Here is a 24,298-nt window from a genome sequence, read left to right as displayed (position 1 = left end):
TGCGGTAGCCTAGGTAGCTAACAAGCATCAGCAGGTTTAATCAACATAAGAAAAATGGAACATGCCACTTAATATTGCTTAATTACTCCCATTTTTTTGCTTAATAAAAACGTCATAGCATCAAGGCCAGCTGCCATCCACAGAAGAATTCGGGTACAAGTGGCATGAAAGTAAATAGTGCAGCGAATCATGTTTTCCCCCCATTATGTTGATGTATTCTGTAATATATTAACCAGTTTGTTGTGACACTAATTGCAGTAGTCATTTAATCACTTTCCATGCAGTTCGAAAAGTGGGTCTAGCAGTTCTGTTGACTGTTTTCTAGCAGTTCAGTGACTGTTTTCAAACCATGTTGCCTGAAACTAACCATTGCATGTGTTCTATTCAGTAAAGTTCAGTCACTAACTAGATGCATTCATTTGCCAAGCTTTGGAGCCACCTCACTTGTATTAATGTGGTTGCACGTGTTTTAGTTTTAAAATGTATTTATTACCAAGAAAGCTATTGATTTTTCATGAGATGAAAGGTGTCGGATAAATTAGTCATGGACATTATCTCTCCCACAGCAGAATTCACATATTTTATCGAGCAAATAATTGATAAAAAGGTATTCCACAGAAGGGCAATGAATTAAAATATTTGTATTGTTCAAGAATTTGTAATCCTACAGTTGAAGGGCTGAGGTATATATGGGCGTTTCACTGTACCTTTTGTTATTAAATTTTGCTGCACTTTTTCATCTTGCCCTTGTCCAAAGAACTGCTACAGAAACGCACAGCAGTCATACGGTGGTATACACTTATAGCTGGCCAACGCTGCAGCATTTTCAGGAATATGGGAGCATGCAGCTGAAATCCTCTCCAGAAAGCAATCTTCAAAAACCTCACAGCGATCTCATCTACGATCAGTAGGCAGTGTTGTGCTTCACTTTGGGGGCTTATTCCGTTCTTACAGCTCGTTTCCAGCCCAAACACCACTGCAAAGAGAGCGAACTTTAAAAAAAATTTTGTCAGTGAGATTTCCTTCTGACGTTTATGACGGCGATCGCGACCACAATATTTATTTTGCCTTTTAGTATAGTCATTTCCGTGGATAAAATCGCATTTATTATTATTATTTTCTTTTAAAAACATTTCATTCATATCCAGGGAGACAGCCAACTACTTGCAAATTAGAAGACGTGTAGCCATTTACTAATACGATCGCATTTCAGGCTGGAAAATGACCCATTAAACCAGAGAAATTGCTGAGTTGTCTTAGAATCTTTAAGAATGCAACAAGGCTGGCAGCATCGGCATAGCAACGGACGCTGCAACGAAACGTTAAGTACGTCACAATGGGTATAACAACTGTTTTAGAATGTCATTGCATCACCCGGATCATTTTTGCAGCCCGGATCAAAATTGGTGTGACAGCGCCAAGGGACAGGCGTCCAAACAAGCTTCTTTGATTGGCCAAAAGGGTTCTCTGATCTCTGAACAGTGCCCACCCCTGGCTCTACAGGTGCACAAATCACTTTTGCTCCACATTTCACTGAGATATGTGGTGCAAAAGTGAGAGCGAGTGGAACTAGTCATTTCTAAGCAAAAAAACAGCATTTGAGACTTGTAGCAGCAGATTCAAGCAGTTGTAGTTATTGACTTGTGTTTGTTCTAGAAAAATATCCAAGAAAAAAAAATGTATTTGTTAGAAAATATTCTACAGGTGTGCAACTCTCATTGCATGAATTCACATATTGATTTGCGGATGTGCAAATTTTGTCCATGACTTCACATTTTTTGATACGGGTGTGTGAATGCGCTTTGCACCATATTCACTACAGCAACTGTAGCAAAAATGTGAGCGTATAAGTTTCTTAATTTGTGATTCGTAGAATAGGATTTGTGCACCTGCAATGAAGAATTTGAGAAGGTGTAACTGTTGTGTTGTGTGTGTGGGAGAGAAAAAAAATTTAAAGTTACATTTAGTTACATTTATTGATACGGGTGTGTGCATTAAAGCATTTTTCTCTGTGACTACAAATTCCACTGTCGCAAGTGCTCAGTTGTTTTGCTCCAATAATACCTTCATAGAATTTGACCACCTCAGGCGCATTACGGCTGAAGCTCACCTCTCTCCAACCAGCGGTGAAAAAACTGGCGGGGAACCACCAAGCACAGGGCTCACATTAGTATTTCAGCCATCCTCTTACTGTTGCTCTTACTGTTTGCCCTTTCTGTTGTGAAACACGTTTGACTGGTCTATATCATATTTCTGTGTCATTGTCCGTAGCGGTAGGCTAATTCATAGGCATATTTATGAGGAAAATAATTGCTGGACTATAGGCTGCTGCTGTTGTAGCCAAAACATTTTTCCTGTACAATCGCCTAGGCTTGTTTGGTCCATGAAAAACACAGCATATGCCTCAAAATAAAAAGAACATGCCAAATTGTTATGAGAGGTAGGCTACAAGGTGAACAGAGAAACAAAAGGTAGGAACAAGGATAAACAATGAAGAGTTATTTAATAAACTATAATAAAATAAGCACGATTACAATGAGTAACAAGAAGCACAAGAGATCACAGCCAGCAAATGTAAGGCAGTGAATACGAAAGATTAGACAAGACATAAGTCATTTGCTTCCCTCTGGTGGCAGCCAAGGGTATGACACATAGCTAAAATGTAGTTCCTGTCTGAAAATTAACCAGCATAGGTAGGGGCTTGTTTGATTAAAAGAAAAAATAACATAATATCACGAACATCAACAAATAATAACCTACATTTGGGGCTGATAATTCAATTTTTGTTGGGGGGGGGGGGGGGGGCAGTATGGGACTTGAACATACAATAGGGGGGCGTTGGTCTACAAAAGGCTGAGAACCCCTGCTCTAAAATGACTGGCCGAGAGGGTTGCATTTTTAACATTGTACTTAATTTGGCTCTAAAGCATTTGATCTTTATTTCCCTCTGGTTCTGGGAAGTAGAGTATAAAAATATTAATCATCACAAATCATATTAATCACACGACCATGCTACTGAATTTTTACTTCCATAGCATGATGTGGCTAAACAGCGCTGATTAGCCAAGTCAGGTAAATTGGACACATAGCATAAAAACACAGCATATGGAGCTAGTGGTTAGCAATGAACATAACAGATGAGAATTTGTATCTTTAAAAGAATAAAAAATATTTTCTCCGAACAAATGTGCTGTCCCTTCTTTGTTTGTCTGACACCTATTATATACTAAATCAACTTCCATTTTTACGCCGATGATACTGAGGTTTATATTGAAACCAAACCTGACCCCTTCACTGCCCTAATCAAGCTTAATACCTGCTTGGAGGAAATAAGAGCATGGATGTCCATAAACTTTCTCCAGCTGAATGGAAGCAAGACCGAAGCCCTACTGGCACACCACATCAACTAAAACACAATCCCATAATCACCCCCACCATTGATGGCCATGTCATTTCTCCATCCAGCTCTGTCACAAACCTTGGTGTTGTTTTCGACCCCTCACTTACATTCAACACACATATCAAATCGGTCTGTAAAAAGTCCTTCTTTCACCTCAAGAACATAGCTAGCTTGCATCCGATTCTTCCCTGCCCCGACCTTCATAAACTCATCCATGCTCTTATTTCCTCAAGAATTGACTACTGTAATGCAGTGGGCTTCCTGCAAGGTCAGTCCAGAGGCTACAGGTTGTCCAGAACAGTGCAGCCAGAGTTTCACCAGAAACAGGAAATTTGAGCATATCACTCCTGTCCTGGCTGCGCTCCACTGGCTTCCGGTCAGCTTCAGGATTGACTTCAAGATACTGCTGCTGGTTTTTAACGCATTGCATGGCGATGACCCCTCCTGCCTTTCTGAACTCCTGTCTCCCTTGGAATCCCACCGCTTACTGAGGTCCAACAATCATAGCCTCTTAGCAGTTCCCAGAACTCGGCTTCGTACTGTGGGTGATCGAGCTTTTTGCTCCATGGCACCACGCCTTTGGAACAGTCTGCCCGATCGCCTACGTTTGGCACAGTCAGTCTCGGCATTCAAAGCCAGGCTTAAAACCCATTTTTATCAGTGTACCTATCCCTGTTTATCCATTCCATGATACAGATAAAATATATGTGATTTTATATTAATGCACTGTTTTACTATCATCCAGTGATTTTACATTTCTTATTTTATTTTTTTACTGTTTTATTGTTGCCTTCTGTGAAGCACTTTGAGATCATCTCTGTATGATGGAAAGCGCTATATAAATAAACTGTATTATTATTATTACTAATGACTGTAAAGCTGTCTGTGAAGCTAGCGCAGATCCAACAGGGAGTCGCAGGCTTTCTGGGACTTAACCACAGGAAAAGCCCAATCCATAACTAGCTGAATGAAAATCAGTGGAATGTCAGAGATTTCAAAGACTTTCTACAAAAGAGCAGTGTCAGTTCCAGTTAGCCAACCACCGAGGCTAAATATTGCCATGTAGAAAGTACACATGCATGTACTTTATACTGTAGTGAGACTGTGTAGTTAGTTAGCCTCAGCTACAGACTGTAATGTCTCTAGTTAGCCACAGAAGGGCTAGGTAATGTAACCATGTTCATATAACTTGGTTGACTAGTTGCCGGAAGTCCACTCATTCTTTTCAGCTGAGTGACGTCCAGCAACCCCCTAGCAACTGGGCAATGCCCCAACTTTTTGCGAGCATTGCCCATCAACAGCCAATCAGAGATTCTGGCTTTCTATTTCTCCAACCGATATGATACCATTTTGTGAATTATTGTTCTTCAGTGAAGAAAAATGGAGGAACAACTTATCATGATGGTACAATCACACTTTGTGTTATAAAACATTTTTTAAAAAGAGTACAGGGACAAGCGTCTAAAACAAATTATGTTTGGACAGCAATTTTAACTTGCTTGCTAGCTAGCTAGGGAGAGAGATGAAGAGATCGTCAGCTAGGCAGCTAACCAGCCCCTTCTATGCAGATGACCTGTCGCTCACTGAACAGGGGTTACAGCAAAGCCTAGATCTGCTAGAACAGTACAGCCAGACCTGGGCCCTGGCAGTAAACCTGAATAAAACTAAAATTATGACATTCCAAAAAAGATCCAGATCTCAGGGAACTAAACACAAATTCATGTGAGGAACATATTATATTGAACATTCTTTCTAAAATTATTTAGGGGCATTTCAACATTGCAATAAATTAACAATAAAAGGACAAATTTCTTTAGAAACTCCAATTAGAATTTGGCTTAAAATCATTGAAGCTATAATTGAACCAATTGCTCTTTATAGCAGTGTGGTGTTGGGTCCACCCATCAATCAAGAATTTGGCAAATACTACAAACACATACTACAAACACACAGCATACACATGTATAAGCCCACACAAGCATACACACACAACACACACACACACCTAACATCCCATGGTAATTTTGGTTTTAGGATTATTATTATTATTATTATTATTATTATGATCTATCATCCATATTGTACATAGTTTTCTTATGCAACCTGCTTTGGCAACAAAAATGCCTGTATTTGTCATGCCAATAAAGCGGTTTGAATTTTTAAATTTGATATGGAGAGATCACTAGCTAGACGGCTAACTAGTGAGAGAGAGATTTATGGCGAGATAACAGTAAAAATAATATTTATCAGTGTCCTGATATAACTACAAAAATGAAAGGAGAGGATGTGTGTCTATATGGCAAATCTATGATGATGCTGTTATTTCTCTTCAATAATATGTTGCTGCATGAGACCACTAAGAGGATACAACGGGAAGCTCCTGCCCCTCCCTCAGCCTAGTACACTTGAGCAATCCATCAACCGAGTTGCTCGTTGTGTGAACGCAGGGTAACACGTATGTTCGTGATTTACAGTAGTGAAGTATAAAAAGGCTTGTAATCTGGGCTTCTGAGTCAGTCTAATCCTCCATGTATTGGAAACTCTGGTTTGCAAAAAAAAAAAAAAATGCCGTAACTATTCCTCAAGATCTGCCTAGTCTGACATTGGACACGCGTGCAACAATACATAGCCTACTAATTTGCCAAAATGGCTCCAACGTCTACTGTAAAGCAAAACCGATAAAATGATTGGATTTGTTCAACTCAAACTTCATCTTCATAAATATACTTAACTCATATTTAACTATAATTTAACATCAATGAAAAATAGGTTAGCCTATTTTATGTATTCCAAGTTGACTGTCTCTTTGAACAGTCAGGAAGATTCCAGAAATTGATGCAATGACTTTTTAGAGGCTTCTGATTGGCTAATTGTCATAATTAGGAGTTAATTGGGAGTTAATTGGCACCTGTAGCTGTATTTAAGGGCCTACTGTACCTTTAAGTCACTGCCTCTGCCCTTGATACCATGGGAGAATCCAAGCAACTCAGCCAAGACCTCAGAAAAAAAAATTGTGGACCTCCACAAGTCCAGTTCCTCCTTAGGAGAAATTTCAAAACAAATGAAGGTACCACAAGCATCTGTACAAACAATTGTATGCAAATATAAAAATCTTGGGGCCACACAGTCACTGCATCATTCAGGAAGGAGGCTCAAATTAACTCCCAGGGCTGAACAAACTTTGGTCAGAAAGGTTCAACTGAACCCCAAGACAACAACAAAGGAACTGGTGAAGGAGTTGGGGGCATCAGGTACCAAAGTATCTACATGCACCATTAAGAGAATCCTACATCACCATGGCCTGAAAGGCTGTTGCGCAAGGAAGAACCCCTACTCCAAAACTGGCATTAAAAAGCCAGAATGAGGTTTGCAAGTGATCACCAGGACAAAGACCTAGCCTTTTGGAGGAGTGTTCTCTGGTCAGATTAAATAATAATTTAACTGTTTGGTCATAATGATCAGTGCTATGTAAGTAGGAAAAAAAGTGAGGCTTTTAATCCGAAGAACACCATCCCAACTGTGAAGCATGGGGGTGGCAGCATCATGTTGTGGGGGAGTTTTGCTGGAAAAGGGACTGACGAAGGATGATTATCAAGAAATATTGAAGCAACACCTCAAGACATCAGAAAGAAAGTTAAAACTTGGTCGCAACTGGGTCTTCCAGGAAGACAATGATCCTAAGCATACCTCCAAAGTTGTAACAAAATGGCTTAATGACAACAAAGTGGAAGTATTGGAGTGGCCATCACAAAGCCTGACCTGAATCCCATAGAAAATTTGTGGACTGAACTGAAAAGGCGTGTCCGAGCAAGGAGCCCCACAAACCTGACTGAGTCACACCAGCTCTGTCAGGAGGGCAAAAATTCCAGCAAAGTATTGTGAGAAGCTTGTGGAAGGCTACTCCAAGTGTTTGCTTCAAGTTAAGCAATTAAAAGGTAATGCCACCAAATACTTAAAAGGTGTATGTAAACTTTTAACCCACTGAAAATCTGATATAGTACATAAAAGCTGAAATAAACTTTTAGCCTCAACTGTAGCCAGAGGTTTAAGACTGGCTAACATAGCTGAAAATGGTAGTCCCGGTTATTTATTATTTCACATGGATGTTTTGACAATTTGTTCCATTTAGCTGCATAGGTTGACCCTGTAGTGTTCAGCAATTTGGAGGAAGAGGCTCTTCGCCTGAATGTTTCACTCCAAAATCAGACTACATTGGACTCACATATTACACGTAGAAGCTGTGGTGAGTTATTTATTTTCTGGTTTGTCTGTCCATGGCATTGAAACTCTTTTAGGGGTTTGTGAGAACAGTTCACCATAGGATGGCAAAGTATGGCATAAGGTCAGTCTGAGATCTTACGGCAACAAGCCTCCTATCAATTAAAGTTTGTCTAGATGTACGAGTCCATCTTAACTGGATTTAGGATACTGGATCATATATCTTATCTAGGAACTATGCACTATCTCTCTCCGAGCATGCCTGCGCTGACCTCCTACTCCCCGCCTTTCGGCTTGATAGCTTGAATGCAAAGACCACGCCCTTCATTATCATATGGAGGGAGAAATACAGAAATAAATAAATATGAAAAAAAATATATACAGAAATAAACTAATCAAGAAATAAATACGAAAATAAATATATACAGAAATTAATGAATCAAAAAACAAATATGGAAATAAATATATATACAGAAATGAATAAATAAATAAATCCAGAAATAACCATTTACTGTACGTCAGATTTTACCAATTCATTTGTTTCTGCGTACATTCATTTATTTTTACATTTTTCTTGCATTTATATTTATTTATTCATTTATTTTTATTTTTATAATTTTGTCATTTTTGGTCTCCCATACATAGCAGCTTGAAGCTTGATCAGTGTTTGTTTAGTGTTTGATCATTACAATAGAGTACATTACTAGCAGATTACAATGAGAAAACAAGTGCATAAATCGGGGTTAACAGCAACAAAAACCCTACAGGTGGGAGGCAAATGCCGAGACCACAAAGCCGAGCATGCTTAAATTGTATTACTAAACAAATTTTATAAAACAGGTGTGTTCCCATGTGTTTGTATGTATTTCTTTAGAGTTAGTTTTTATACATGCATCCTACATTGTGAGGTAATTGTAGAAGGAGCATCAACGTTTGATTGCAACAACTGACTAGGCTGGATTAAGGCTGACTGTTACCATCAAAAACTGCCAAAAAATCATGGAAAGCACTAAAAACGTGTAAAGTCACGGAACTGCCAAAAAATAAAAGACAAAAATCCATGACAAACTTCCCTGACAAGCACCTACGTATAGAAATAACCTTACATTACAGGTGCATCTGATCAATTCAACAATTGCCACCGCAGTTGGAATACCACAGTCCATGCATTTTATTGAGTAATGTCTGTAGTGCTGGATACACTCTCATGGTGTACCATCAGATACATCAATTTTCCCACATCCGATGAAGACATTTAAAGCACTAAACAGGAGTTTTTTGAAACTCATTTAAGCTATGCTTCATATGCATAACACGATTACTAGGCAGTCCCATTCACTGATTGCATAATTAGCTGTAGTCACAGTAAATAAGACATAAATTTTACTAGCTAATAAATTATTACTAGCGTACAAATACTTTCTCCCTGGAGTAGCTGCATGAATTATTACGCAAAAAAATAAAGGGGCAGAAAATAGCAGCCTATTAATATAAATGAGAAGAGGGTTCCACCATGTTTCCTGAACAGTTTCTCTGCATGTTATTGTTGCCTCTAGTGAGTTGGGTGGCACGCTCATGAACAAGAGTCCACACTTTCACAAATTAGTAGCCTACTGATCCACATTTAACTTGATCAGTTAAAACATTACTTGTTTTTTTACCTCTCTTTATGTAATCTTTTGCAATATAGCACAATGTGAATAAGGGACTTTTATTCTTCATAGCATGCATTGCTAGTTCTGACATGCGGCTTTAGAGGGTAAATAATTCCTCTAAACATAAAAAGCGGAAATTAGCAGCTTGCCAAAATTCTGGGACTGGAAATGCAGTTGGAACAAAAACCAGCAGTGGTACCAACAGTGGTACGCCAGGATTGAGTTTGAGAACCACTGCTTTAGAGCCCACCTGTGCATCCCGTAACATTCTGGGTAAGCCTGTGTCCTCCATGTACCCCTGGCCCCCAAAACACTCCAGGCCCTCAGAAACAACAGCAACAGCCTAGAAGACAATAGTACAAAGATGGTGGGATCTCATATTATTGCATGGTATTTATCATTAGATTACATTCATGCTTCCACTTAAAAAGTTAAGTGGGGTTATGTCCACTTAAAAACAATTAATTGGGATTATGTGTTGGTGATCTGTGCTTCTCTCTCCCTCAATTATATAAATATGTTATTAAAACCACATGAAAGTATTTAGTTATTTAAATATTTTTTTAAAATCCATCAACTCGTAGGACGCCATTGTTATTACCGTGGCAATGCACTCTGGGTAGTGACGTAAAATGGTTACGCAGGTGTTGGTTCATTGCTATTGTCCATAGAGCAGCATTGAAAATGTATTCTGTTCAGCCTTTTCAAATCAAGCTAGAACGGGACATTACTCAGGAAGAAAGCACAGAGAACAGCCCTTAAAACGATGAAGATCGGAGGAGATGAGAGTAGGGTATAAGACTAAAGATCATGTCTGTGCAGCAAATGCTCGCCTAGGCCAACAGAGATGGAAAGGTTTCCTGTTGTAAAGAGCTGCACTTTCTATCAGCAGCTGTTCAAAGTCACTTTACCATATTGGTCAAGCTATTGTTTTTGGTGAAACTGAAACGTGTCATCACCCCCATTAATTTAATTGACGTAACATTGTATATATACAAACAACGTGTAATAATGTTATGATATAAGCTTAAACTGGTGATAATACCTCCTTTAAAAGCATAATACTTTGCAATAATACATGCTGGAAACCCAAGATGTTTATTGAATCCACCCTATTCCCATATATCCCGTGTATCACTTCACGCACAAATTTTGTGGCATTATATAGATTTTTTTCACCATTAATAACCGCAACTGCTGGACAAAACAAATGAGCTAACCTCCAGTGCAACTGTTAGAGCCATTTCTCTTGAAGTAGAATATTTTTGTGTTTGACTAATTCGTTTTTTATATATACATAACTAATCATGTTTTTTGAAATCATTAATTGTTTATACATAATCCTGTTTATTTAACCATCATTATTCACCTTAACATCAACACATTTTGGAATGATAACCCCACCTAACTTAAACCATGGTAATTGCAATTAACCTTACCTTCAGTCATACTCACCTTAAATGGATTGTGGATGCATTACCTTTAAATGGAAACCTGCCTTGAAGGAATTCAATGTGATACAACCAGGGGTAACCATACAATTTTTTAACCACACCACATTTATCATTGCATTTAGAATTCAACACTCGTAAATAGAATTTTCATTGTTTATTAATGCTTTGGAACCGCTGAAAGTGTTTGAGTACTGAACGCCTATAATAAACATTTTGAGTTTTATTTTTGAGTGGACCTTTAGTTTGTTTGTATTGGAGGTGCGTTGAAGATCTACCCCATTGTCCACGGCTTATGGTTTCATGGCGCATGGAAAGCCGCAACATGGCATCTACCAAAAGTATACTGCGCGTCAAAAAAATAAATACCTCCGTAGATTAAAATTCCCATTAAAGACAGGGCTTCAAAAAAAAAAAAAAAACAGGGCTTTTATGTGGATTTTACAACATATTTCCATAGTTGAGGGCATTCAAAACATGTTAAAGGGGAATTACACTTTAAAACCCATATGGGCTTATTTTATTTCTAATTTTCTTCTGATGAATGTATCGACCTTCATTTTTTGTGTTTGAAAGTGCAATTCCCCTTTAAGCCATACAAGTCTTCAGAGGCAAGATTCAGCTGCTGATTGCCGGATTGGTTCACCTCCCTCTGGCCCTACATAACCCTGCAGCAGCTGAAGAAGAAAGATGCGTTGCTGAGCAGTTTTGTGGATGGACCCTGCATGATGATATAGACTTTTGCAGCTTTGTTTGATGAATGCTTTATGTATGGTGTTTGGACAGATAATGTTCTTTTTTCTTTTAAGTGCATGTATTAGTTAGGTTTAAGTTCAGATTATGAAAACTTCTGAAGACTCACCATTTTTTTAATTTTTTTTTTTATCAGGAGAAAGATGATTATTTCTATTAGATCAGGGTCTTCTGTACGCCCTGCTTTCGCCTAACCTGTGTCTGGTCCAACACCAACAACTCTTTGTATATACAGTGGCCCCAAAAAGTATTTGGACACTGAAGCCATGCTTAGAAATTTATGAATTTTATTGAATTACATAACAAAATGTCAAACCAAATAACATTTATGTTAAAGATAGATGCCTTAAGCACACTTTTCAAGCAAAACATTTCACAAAAAGATGTTGGTTGGCTTTTAAACAATAAAACAATAGATATACTGCTGAAAATGAAGACAAAAAAGTATTTGGACACTCAATAATGCCTTCAATAAAGATCACAGTTTAAGTGTTTTAGTATTTAGTTTGCCACCCTTTACTTCGCAAAACTTCTTGACAACGTCTGGGCATGGAATCAATTAGTTTCATGAACAGCTGTGGTGAAAGTTTCCTCCACGTTTCAACCAGCAAAGCTTTCAATTCATCCACACGAGTGCATCGACAGCCTGACATTTTCTTCTCCATTGCATCCCATAGATGCTCTATAGGGTTTAGGTCAGGGCTCTGGGACGGCCATTCTAAGACTGAAATTTTCTTTTTGGCAAAGTATTCTTTCAACAGGCGGCTGGTATGTTTTGGATCGTTATCCTGCTGAAAGATCCACTTCTGTCATTTGAATAATTTCTTTGCTGATTTCTGTAAGTTTGCATCCAAAATGCATCTGTATACTTCAGAGTTCATGATTCTATCAATGCACACAAGCTCACCAACACCACTGTAAGAAAAACAGCCCCAGACTTTCACATTTCCACCTCCATGCTTTACAGTCCGGTTGGAATTCTTCTCCTGGCTTTCTCCACACAAATGCTCTGCCATCAGATCCATGGAGGTTAAATTTGGACTCATCAGAAAATAAGACTCCAAAAGCTGCCGTCTTTGTGCGCATGTTCTTTTGCTAATTTTACCCTGGCTTTCCTGTTCTTTAGGCTAATGAATGGTTTTCGCCGCATTACTCGCCCTCTGTACCCATGCTCATTGATCCTGTTTCGAATAGTCTGTGAACTGAGTTGTATCTGGTAATTCTTGTTGATGTCTGAGGCAATCCTTGCTGCTGTTTCTCGCCTGTTTTTCTTGATGCTACCAACAATTATCCTGTCCAATTTGCTGGTGGTCTTTCTGGGTCTGCCTTTGCGTTTTCTGTTCTCATTCACAAGTCCTTCATCTTTGAATTTTTTTACAATATACCCAACTGTGGAAGATGGGAGATTAAGTTTTTTGCTGATCTGTCGAATAGAGTTGCCTTCTTTGTGCCAACAAATGATGCTAGACCTTTTCTCAGAACTTACTTCACTTTTCTTAGCCATTTTTGCAATTACTTTCAAACAACTGCTCCAAGATCATTTATAGTGGGTAAATGAGTCAATTATCCTTAATTTCACACAGGTGATCCAACCACAGGTGTAGTTCATCATCAAATTAACCATGGACATGTTCCACTAAGTTTCACAATCAGTATAGGTTTGAGTGTCCAAATACTTTTTTGTCCTAATTTGGAACAGTATATCTATTGTTTTATAATTTAAAACCTAACAAACATCTTTTTGTGAAATGTTTTGCTTGAAAGGTGTGCTTAAGGTATCTGTCTTTAACATAAATGCCACTTGGTTTAAAATTTTGTTATTTAATTCAATGAAATCCATACATTTTTAAGCGTGGCTTAAGTGTCCAAATACTTTTTGGGGCCACTGTATCTTATGGTTTTTTGGTATTGTTATTTTTGTCTGTCTCTAATAAATGCGTTTATGTTACTTTGGGAAGTTTCTTTTGGACTTTGCTTTGTTTTGGGCACAGGTGATTTTGTTGCATCCAAATTTTTGTTCTCCGTGTTATTGTATTGTGGGCGGACTTGGGATGCAACAATTCTGAGAGTAGAATGAAATGGTATAATTTTAGAAAAATGTATCTTGTTTAATTATTCAGTGAGCAGCATTTTCATTGCTGTATTGACATATCTTAGGGCTATTGTTGGGTTTATCTTGTTGCTATGACGGAATACAAATTTTTGGTTGTGAAAGAATATTTTTATGAATGCCCAGATAGACACTACTGTCCGGTGTGTCATGTGCGGGGGTGTAGTTGCAGATGAGACTGCAGAGAGGGGGTGCTTGCTATATGGAAGACCTGCGCGACAATGGTGTCGCTTCGAAACTCCGTATTCGGCATAGTTGTCACGTATCATCTACTAATAAAGCTAGAACACAGAGTTTGTTTTTAACTCATAGTTCGGTTACAGGAGCAATGAATGTCTGAGTTGAGCAATCTAGGCACGACCACTAGGGGGATTGCACATAGGGGTTAACCTGAGATGTGCCAATGAGTAAATCTGTAAGGCCACATGGCAAAAATACATCTTTGATGCACTGTGTAATGCCATTATTTATCTTCAAAAATGTGTAGCTGCACAAGACCACTAAGAGAACACAACAGGAAGCTCTTTCCCCTCCCTCAGCCTACCCTTGAGCAACTCAACCAAATCACTCACTGTGTGAATGCAGGGTTAAACTCTTCACATATTGATGCAAAAAAAACCCTGTCTGTGTTCAGTTTAACTTTTTTACTTACTTGCACCAGTGCTCCCAAACTCAAAAAGTTAGGGGCACCAGCAATTTCATAATTAACAGTGGACAGCAGTTGTATGTCTGTTGGTAATAAAAGTTAAAAAAGTTGTGAATGAATAGTAGCACATGGGATCCTTGTCCATGTACACTTGGAATTAAGTTAATATACTGTCTAGTTTGGTTAATGAGCAGTAGGCTTCTGAATATCTTCTTCAAGGCCCATAATGGGGTACTGAATATACCATTTATATATACCCTCTTTCAGATATCGTAGAGTTGGACTAAGGCCATTATGTGTTTTGGTTAAGTGGCAAAATTAATTTGAATAGTGTATTCCAAGTCCATGATGAGTTATAGAACATGGTTTATAAAAATAATTTTAAATTAATGAAAGGGTTCACAAATCAGGAAAAGCTTGCAAAAAGATTTACTTGGGATCCACTTCATCCAGATGATTGAGATTATTGTCACCAATGAACCTTGAAACCTGCTGTGTACTTAATAACTAACCTATTCGATTAGAGTTAATCCAGTATAGCTACAGTATCTTTATGTAGCCAGCGTTACCTGTATGGGAACGCTCCATAATTACATTTCGAAAATTACATGAGGTGCACATCAGCTAGCTTAAGTGCAAATACTTCTGAACGTAGGTTTAGTAAATGGTAAAATGGTAAATTAACTGCATTTATATAGCGCTTTCATCCAAAGCGCTTTACAATTGATGCCTCTCAATTTCTGCACTAATGCAACAAACCTTTAATTGATAATAAACATTTTTAGCTGCGACCGGCAGCTCTATAGCTGTGTCTCTCTCGGTCGGTCAGTCAGTCGGTCGGTTGGTCCACAAAAAGTGTCCCACCCTGTAGCGACCACAGTTTTCGCCCCAGGAGGCTGAAATTTGGCATGGACATTGGTCATGACTGAAGGTAGATCTGAGTAACTTTCAAGGCCAATTGACCAAGAGGGGGCATGGCGATGGGCGTGGCCTATCACAAAAAGGCGCATAACTCCCGAATGGATTCACAGATTTGCACAATATTTTGTGGAAAGCTTGGTCATGAGCCAAAGAACAGGTCACATGTTTGTGTGAGGGTTTGTGAGGGGTGTGGTGATGGGCGTGGCCTATCACAAAAAGGCACATAACTCCCGAATGGATTCACAGATTTGCACGAGATTTTGTGGAAAGGTTTGTCATGAGCCAAAGAAGAGGTCACATATTTGTGTGAGGGGGCGTGGCGATGGGCGTGGCCTATCACAAAAAGGCGCATAACTCCTGAATGGATTCACAGATTTTGTGGAAAGGTTGGTCATGAACCAAAGAAGAGGTCACGTGTTTGTGTGTGCATGGATACATGCACACATGGATACATGCACGTGTGCGATCGCAGCTATTGCGGATTCGCACTTGTTTACAGTTACAAAGGGTATGAAAAATCCACACATATTACCGATTCATTTCAGACACCTTTGTCATAGGGTTACTTCGCAGGAAACAAAAATTTCTGACATTGTTGGTATTATTCGTTGACATAAGAATGAGGGGCAGACACGGTAAATTGAGAAAAAAAAACACAAATTACCTTCTACAAAATGCAAGTCTGAAATCTCTTGGTCACTGAATTATTAACTCAGACAGCACACATGGCGGACGCAGGTACGCTTTCTGTCCGTGGGGATTTTTTTCACAAAGAAAACTTACAATAAAAAGTTATCCATGATTGAATTTGAATATCGAACAACAAGCGAGCCTATCTTGGCTGCCGTTTTGCAAACTGGGACCTGCAATCTCCACTCCACATTGACTGCAGTGAATATTGCCTGCCTCGTACCTTAACCAGGAGAATTCTTTTAGACACTCTTAGCTATGGTTACTTCTTTGCTGGTGGGTGAACAGGTGGACACCTCAGTCAACTTGAACCACAGGTTGAGGGGGTCGCATCTTATGAATTCCTAAGATCTATGTTACTTTATTTTTTGCAAAAATGATTGCTCGTTTGATTTTATTAATCTTGAGGAAAAAACTGTGTGACCAAACTCCAGGCTCTCCTGCAAAGTTTGCTGCGCCCAGACCCAGCTGGTCAACAGCCCGCGGTTGCCTCAGCGGGCAGGTGTGCTGGGCTACAGATGCCCCACTTGGGGGAGTCGGAGGACATGGAGGTATACCTGGCTACGTTTGAGAGCAAGCAGCGCACAGCCTGCCGGCATTCTCGAGGGCCAGCTACGAGGACCTGAAGTGAGCGATCCTTGACCGGGTCGGGTGGACCCCTGAAGATCACCGGCGCTGTTTCAGGTCCCTCCATTACGAGGACACCGGTTGTCCCTTCGCCTTAGCACAGCAACTCCGGGACGCTGCAAACCGGTGGCTAAAGCAGCGGAGGTGGTCGAGCAAGTGAAACTCAAGCAATTCTTGTTAAGCCTGCTGACTGCTGCCGCTGACTTGGTGCACTGCCATCGTCCCATCTCGCTGGAAGCCTTAAGGAGGATCATCTAAACACCTACCAGCCTCGCTTTCCATATACTGCCCCATCTGCTGCTCCTGCTCCGAGGGAATTCCAGTCTCTGAGGACAGGACCACCTGCCGGACCCTCGTCGATAGCGGACGCGGCGTTCGCCGCTACTCCTTCTGCCTCCTCAGATGTCTGGGCAGGAGTGCTGGCGACGTGCAATGCAATACCCTGAAGCAGTGCCATTGAGCAGCATATTGGCTAAGAGTGTTGCACAAGCATTGTTTCAGATAATCTCCCGAGTTGGAATCCCAAAAGCGATTCTAACTGATCGTGGCACTTCCTTTATATCACGCACACTACGCAAACTATACAAATTATTAGGAATTAAATCGATCCAGACTTCTGTGTACCATCCGCAAACGGACGGACTGGCTGAGCGGTTTAATAATACTTTAAAAACAATGATATGTAAGTTTGTACACGAGGATAGCAAAAATTGGGATAAGTGGTTGAACCCTCTATTATTTACAGTGCATGAGGTGCCCCAGGCCTTCACCAGATTTTCTCCCTTTGAGCTGCTTTTTTGTCATCGACCACGCTGTATATTGGACCTGGTTAAAGAAAGCTGGGAGGTGGGTCCAAGCGCGAATAAAAATTAAATTCAATATGTTCTGGACCTGCGAGCAAAACTCCACACATCAGCGGCGCTCATATAATAGAGGCGCTCCACTGAGGACATTTTCACCGGGAGATAAGGTACTTGTATTGCATCCCTCATCTAGCCCAGAATTACTCGCTAAGTGGCAAGGGCCGTTTGTGGTTAAACAGCAAGTCGGAGATTGTGTGATCAGACAGCAACACAAATTTACCACCTAAATTTATTGAAAGCATGGAGAGAGGTGGTCCCTGTCTCTCTGGTTACTTCGGAAATTTAGAGAGATGAGTTGGGACCTGAGGTGACAAAAGCAGCCAATTCCACCCCAGTCCTTTTTGATAATCTCTCGCCGACCCAGAGGGCGGATGCAACGCTTTTCGGATGTGTTCCCTCCCCTGCCAGGGCACACAAATCTCATTCACCACCATACTGAAACCTTTCCTGGAGTAACAGCACATTCCAGACCCTATAGGCTGCCGGAGCACAATAAGAAAATTGTGCAGGCTGAATTAGAGGATATGCTAGAAATGGGAGTAATAGAAGAATCAACCAGTGCATGGTGCAGGCCCATTGTGTTAGTACATAAGCAGGATGGGTCTGTACGGTTCTGTGTTGAATATCACAAGGTGAATGAGGTCTCACGTTTTTACGCTTATCCCAATGCTAGTGTCGATGACCTCCTGGACCAGTTAGGCACTACTCGTTTTTTCATGACGCTGGACTTGACCAAGGGCTACAGGAATATTCCCTTGTCGCCGGGGTCCAAAGAGAAAACGGTCTTCTCCACTCAGTATGGCTCAAACCAATTTGTCACTCTTCCTTTCGGGCTGTTTGGGGCACCACGTTTCAACACCTCAGTCTGCATATGCTGCTGCCTACTTGGATGATGTGATCATTCACAGTGACAACTGGGAGCAGCATGGGGGCGGTGCTTGAGTCCCTCAGGCGTGCGGGGCTTACGGCCAACCTGAAGAAGTGTGCAGTTGGACGGAGAGAGGAACGGTATCTGGGATACCACTTGGGTGGAGGGCAGGTGCGTCCCCAGGTGAATAAGAAGGTAGCGACTGCGGCCTGCTCTCGGCCCAAGACAAACTAGAAATACCGCCTCGCAGTTGCATGCCTCCGCCTTTGACCACCAAAATCAAGTTCATCCTTGAGTCCAAGTGGACGTTTGTGCCAAATTTGAAGAAATATCAGGAGATCACGAGAATCGGGATTGGACGGACAGACGGACGGACAACCCAAAAACATAATGCCTCCGTCCACGGCTGTGCCGTCACGGAGGCATAAAAAAGAGGCGAGACAGTTCTTGGGGCTGGCAGGCTACTATAGGACATGTATTCCAGCTGACCAGTCCCCTGAAGGATCTGACCCGAAAGAGTGCCTCAGATCGGGTCCAGTGGACGAAGCGATGCCAGCAGGCATTTGAGAGGGTAAAACAGGCTCTCCATGGGGAACCGCTCCTCTATACACCTAACTTTTCTCTCCCTGCTTGTCTGCAGATGGATGCATCCAGCAGAGGGCTGGGGGCCGTTTTGTCCCAGGAGGTGGAGGGGGTCGACCGTCCTGTGCTGTACATTGGCCGAAAACTGTCTCAGCAGGAGGTGAAGTACAGCACAGTGGAGAAGTGTCTCGCCATCAAGTAGGTGGTCGGTGCTCTCCGTTATCATCATGGGGTGCTCTTTCACCCTCGGCTCGGACCACGCTCCCCGTCAGTGGCTCCACCGCATGAAAGATGCCAATGCACGCATCACCTGTTGGTATCTAGCATGTAGGACTGCCCCCTGAAAGTCGACGATTCAAATCATCTGTCAGAGACCCCTCAGTCAACTGAGATTCTTCGAGTCAAGCAGTATTTTTTTTTTTTTTGGACAGTCAATGTGCATTACAATACCGGAATACATCATTATAGAATCTTACAAAAATGGACAGTGGTTATATTACAATATTGAATTATAAATTTAGTGTTTATATTCTTGCAGCCTGCGCATGCTAGAAAAATTCCATGTGACAACATGCGCGGTAAACTGGAGGGAGAAGCCGAAACCTGAAGAACACTGCATAACTTGGGAAAGTAAGACCACTCCCATTAAATCATTCATTTTATAGCCCTATTATTTATTTTGTTGTGTAGGAAAAGCCTGAATACAAACGTGTGCTTTTTCATCTTAAATAATTATAGGCTAATCCTAATTTGTGTTTATGCTGATTATTTATTTAGGCTCTTACACTTGTTTAGATTTATTAGTTATTTTTTAGGCTGTTTAAAGGAAAATAGCCTTCAGAAATAGAATATTCTTTTGAAGAGAGGTCAGTTATTATTTCAAAGCGGAGAATGCCCAGAATTTATTTAAACCATTTGCATTTATTTTAATCTAAAAGAAGCCTAATCTTAAATTGCTTAATTTGTTAATGTATTATTCTACACGTTTATTTAGATTTATATATTATTTTTTTGTATTTAAGAGAAAAGGGTCTCATTGAAGACGAGACGTCAGTTATTTCAAGGCTGACAATACCGTTTATTTAAACTGTTGTTTACAAATGCATTATTTTCAACTGAAATAATTCAATTGCTTCATCTGATAATTTATTTCTTTTACATGTTTGTTTAGATGTACAGGCCTATATTAGGCTTCTTATAGGCTAATTAATGAGAAATAAAGAAGTAGCCTAGGCCTCTATCCTGTTGAATATGATATGTCAGTTATTTCAAAGCAGACAATGCCGTGAATTTATGTTTCATTTTTTTTTTTGTTGTTTGTTCATTTTTAATGTTTAAAGCAAAATAAAGAAGTTATAAGAGCTAGGTTTAACCAGAAATATCTGTGTAGCCTACTGTCTCATTATTCCAACACATGATTCCGACAAATCCGCACGCAGGCTAATACATTGTCGGCAATTCAGCCATCTGGTGTCATATGCAGTTGTCTTCACGGATTTATTGATTTTAAATGCTCAAAAAAATGTTAATATGACTCTGTTGCACTTGACTATGTTAATGTGGTCTAAATCAGCACTGAAACGCATGCCAATGTACTATTTTGCCAGAAAGTCTTATAGACCTTTCTATATAAAACGGATCGTCGAATAGTCATATTGAACTGCCGAATCCGATTTATCCGATTAGGGCACAGCCCTACTAGCATTACAATCCTATAAGTTTAAAGTGATCCATAGGCTGGGGGTGCGGATGGTGGTGGCAGACTACCTCTCCCGGTTGGGGAGAGAGAGTCTGTTATCGGCCGGGTAGCTCCCCGGCCTAAGTCGGGTGGTAGGGGTATGTGATGTAAGGGTTTAAAGTTAGTGTCCTGCCAATCACATCGATCCAGACACCAAACTGTAAGGATTTAAAATTAATGACAGGGACTAAGAGATCAAGTGATTAAGAAGATTAAGAAGTTTATTTAGATATGTTTTGCAATGAGGAAAACCAAGTTTATCTGACTCCATAAATATGTATTGTGGATGTTTGTGCGAATATAGGTATGCGTATACGTGTATTGACTGCGGTGTGCTGAAATAGTGGGTGGCAAGTCTTGTAGATAACAAGACTATCTACTGCTGCCAAGCATTCATCTAATTGTTCTCTGACACTAAGACCTTCTATCCTGGCAGGTAAAGGTGCTACTCATATGGGAATCTTGCAAATAATGTTACGCCATGAATAAGCGACTTTAATCTGTAAAATATGCTTGTCTGGGTACCGAAACTAACATCTCTCCCAGGAAGCACTAACTAAGGTTACTCCGTCTGGTTAGTGAAACTATCTAAATATCCCAGACTATGACCCAATTACTATTTATGTAAAATAATACTAGGATCCATCTGGACATTGAAACTAACATCTGTCTCGGAGCAGCTGCACTTCCGGTCAGTGAAATTATCACTATGCCCAGTGAGTAACCCAATTATGGTGTTACCCCGAAACCGTATATAAGGCCAATACATTGACTGGTCCTTGCAGAGATGCACACCCTGTTCAGCGTATATGCAAACCACGTATGTTAGATGCACTGAAAAGGAAAAACAGTTTATAATGATTATGACCATTGACATTAACCAAGGACAGGCAGTTAGAGGTAAATATTGCATTAACAAAACAAGACAAATAAAGACAGCTATTCTATAAGAAAAGACATACAAAGACAAATAAAAGGAACACAAAGAGACGAATGACGCATGCTGAAATTACAAAATACTCATATGAGAAGACTATGGTACCAGGAGAACTGACAAGCAGATTCACCTTCGACGGTGGTACCAGGAGAACTGTTAAGCAGATTCTCCTGAATGTTTCTTTGGACTTCCCTTAAATGCAATCCTGAGCAAGCCTTCCACATTACACACCTCCCCTTGTATGCCCAAATACGGTCTGGACAGGAACACCTTCCACACCACCAAGAGACTCCCACCCCCTACTACTTTCCTTAAGGGAGCATACTCCCTCCTCTTCTGTAGACACAGGGGAACCATTAAAAATCTAGTGACATTTATAAGATACGTCATACAATGGAACGTGACCTTATGCTTTTATCTGTCTCTAAGATAATTTTCTATGGAGGCCCAAGGTGGTGGTCTTTCTATAATGCAAACACTTATGTAGGCAATACATACCTGGGATAAACCTCCCCATACCAACTTATAATAGGTCGTTGTGCCTGTCCGCACATAAAGTATCCCCTGCATTACAAATGGTATTATTCTCAGTCCACCACACTTATCACACTATTCCCAGTAACTTACATGCACATACATATAACACTTTCAACAGTCCATAATGTGGGTAATGGTAAACCAGGTTCCTGCCTAGCCCAACGGTGCCTGTGGGTGCTTTAACGACATGAAAACAGGTAATCCTTTTTCTGGGTTCCTGCAAGTGTTGGTGGGGTAAAAAGGTCGTGAGATTGTCATACGGCAATCTCCAGATTGCGGGGCAATTGTCTTTTCAGCTGTGTTTGCAGCCTTCTGTTCTTTACGACCCCAATCCTGGAATTTTGGCTAGGGCAGCCAAAATTTTACCTTACAGTGAGGGGGTGGCGTGATTGTGGTGCCGGTTGAAGGCAGAGAAATGGGGGAGTGGTTTAGCCGGCACCGGCAGTCATAGCTACAGGCAGTTACTTGATCAGTGCTAACCTTTATATGTGCTGCCTGCAGTGAGACTGATGAACAGATGCACACGGCCACGGTCAAGGACACTGAGAGTAACAACAACAACAACGATGACGACAACAACGACAACAATGACAACAACAACAACGATGACAACGACAGTACTGTGACCCGTGCACTTAATAAATCGTGCGCATCGTACACCTCCGTGCCTGTGTGGTTCATTGGGACTTGTTACAAAGCGTTAGGGAATGCTAGCTTTCTAAAACCAGCATAGAGTTAGAGAAGCTGACGGTTGGCTAGAATGGTTACAGGGAAAATAAAGATGGTAGTTCTGACTGCAACATATTATTTGCATTGAAATTCAAACTGAAAGTTGCACCCGGACAATTGTTTATTGTCGAAACAGTGCTCCCAATTTAAATTTGAGGTTGAACAGTTTAAATTTAGGTTGCATATGTAACGACGTTTAACTATACACAGGAACTTTGAGGCCTCTGGCTCCCTGACTATGGGACTGACCCTCTGCTGAGTCACGTTCATCATAAACTTTTTTTGGTCAATCAAGGCATAATGAAGTGCCTGTCCCCTTCCTCTTGTGACCCTGCAATAAACTTTCTGCTTGATCAATTAGGCATCAGCTTGGGGCAAGGAACAGTCCCTTTTGGAGGAATGGGAAGCCCGATTTAACAGGGTTAAACATTAAAGCAGTAATCAATTTCTATCCATGTTTTATTGACCATTCCAATACCACAGGCCAATCAAATGTTTGTGCGCCCAAAATAATACACCAATCAAATTACCGAGATCACACGTGGGGTTCCGTCGCATCAGTGACTTTTGAGCATACATTTTATCCAAAAAACCTAACAACTTTGCTCTGAGGTGAGGCGTTGTCATACTGACCAGACGCATCTCCTTAACCACTTAGCGCACACCCCCTAGTGGTCGGCACGCCGGCGTGTCTAGATTGTTCAACTCAGACATTCATTGCTCCTGCAACCAAAGTATGATTTGAAAACAGATACACTTTGTTTTAGTTTCATTAGTAGACATACACAACGACTATGCCGAATACAGAGTTTAGCAGCGCCACCATTGTCGCTCTGGTCATTCATTTAACAAGTACCTCCTCCCTGCAGTCTCATCTGCAACTACACCTCCCACCCATGACATAATGGACAATATAAAAATGTTCTTTCACCACTCGTATTCGTATTCCGTCATAGCAATAAGATACAGTAAGCCCAACAATAGCGCTAAGATATGGCAATACAGCACTGAAAACACTTTCTCACTGAATAACGAAATAAGTTTTCAAAAATTACACCATGTCATTCTACAGTCAACATCTGGGACTAAATATATATGAATAAATATTGGTTTTACACGTAGAGATGTCCCTGCGTAATACCACACGTTGTTCACAGCGTTGTCCCCATTTTTTCCAGTCCGGCATGATCAGTGTTGCCAACTATTTTCTATGGAAAGTAGCTAAGGTCTCCTCTAAAAGTCGCTAGATGACGTCATACATTAATTTGCATATGTATGACATCACCACACAATCATTTGCATATAAAAAAAACGTATGTTAAGCCACACACAATGTTAGGCATAGCGCCTGCCCTTCAGTGACGTTGGCCGAGCTGCGTATATCTGTTAGATCTGTAGAACATCGACTTCCGTGTAATTACAGCGGCTGATTCTACATAGGTCAATCATTACTTTTATAAACGTGAGCAACGCTAGAGCACTAGGAAAGGCAGACGTGACATCATTCACAAATCAGTGAAAGGTGATTTTTGCTGTTGCTCGAAATGAGAATCGAGGTTGCCAAAGTTGCAAG

The 24,298-nt window shown here is 40.5% G+C and overlaps 1 protein-coding gene across 2 annotated transcripts in view; it reads right to left on the bottom strand.

The window, feature by feature from the left end:
- LOC118206160 (acyl-CoA dehydrogenase family member 11-like) overlaps nt 1-24,298 on the bottom strand; it is an 84,606-nt gene that overhangs the window by 10,854 nt on the left and 49,454 nt on the right. For both annotated transcript variants that reach the window (XM_035378423.1, XM_035378424.1), the window contains one exon: nt 9,524-9,616. In XM_035378423.1, the coding sequence (XP_035234314.1) occupies nt 9,524-9,616 (93 nt within the window). The remainder of the gene's footprint in view (nt 1-9,523; nt 9,617-24,298) is intronic.

Source organism: Anguilla anguilla, chromosome 10 (genome assembly GCF_013347855.1).
Source record: "Anguilla anguilla isolate fAngAng1 chromosome 10, fAngAng1.pri, whole genome shotgun sequence".
Classification (NCBI taxonomy): domain Eukaryota; kingdom Metazoa; phylum Chordata; class Actinopteri; order Anguilliformes; family Anguillidae; genus Anguilla; species Anguilla anguilla.
Note: the sequence above shows the minus strand (reverse complement) of the source record. Positions and strands in the feature narration are given on the sequence as shown.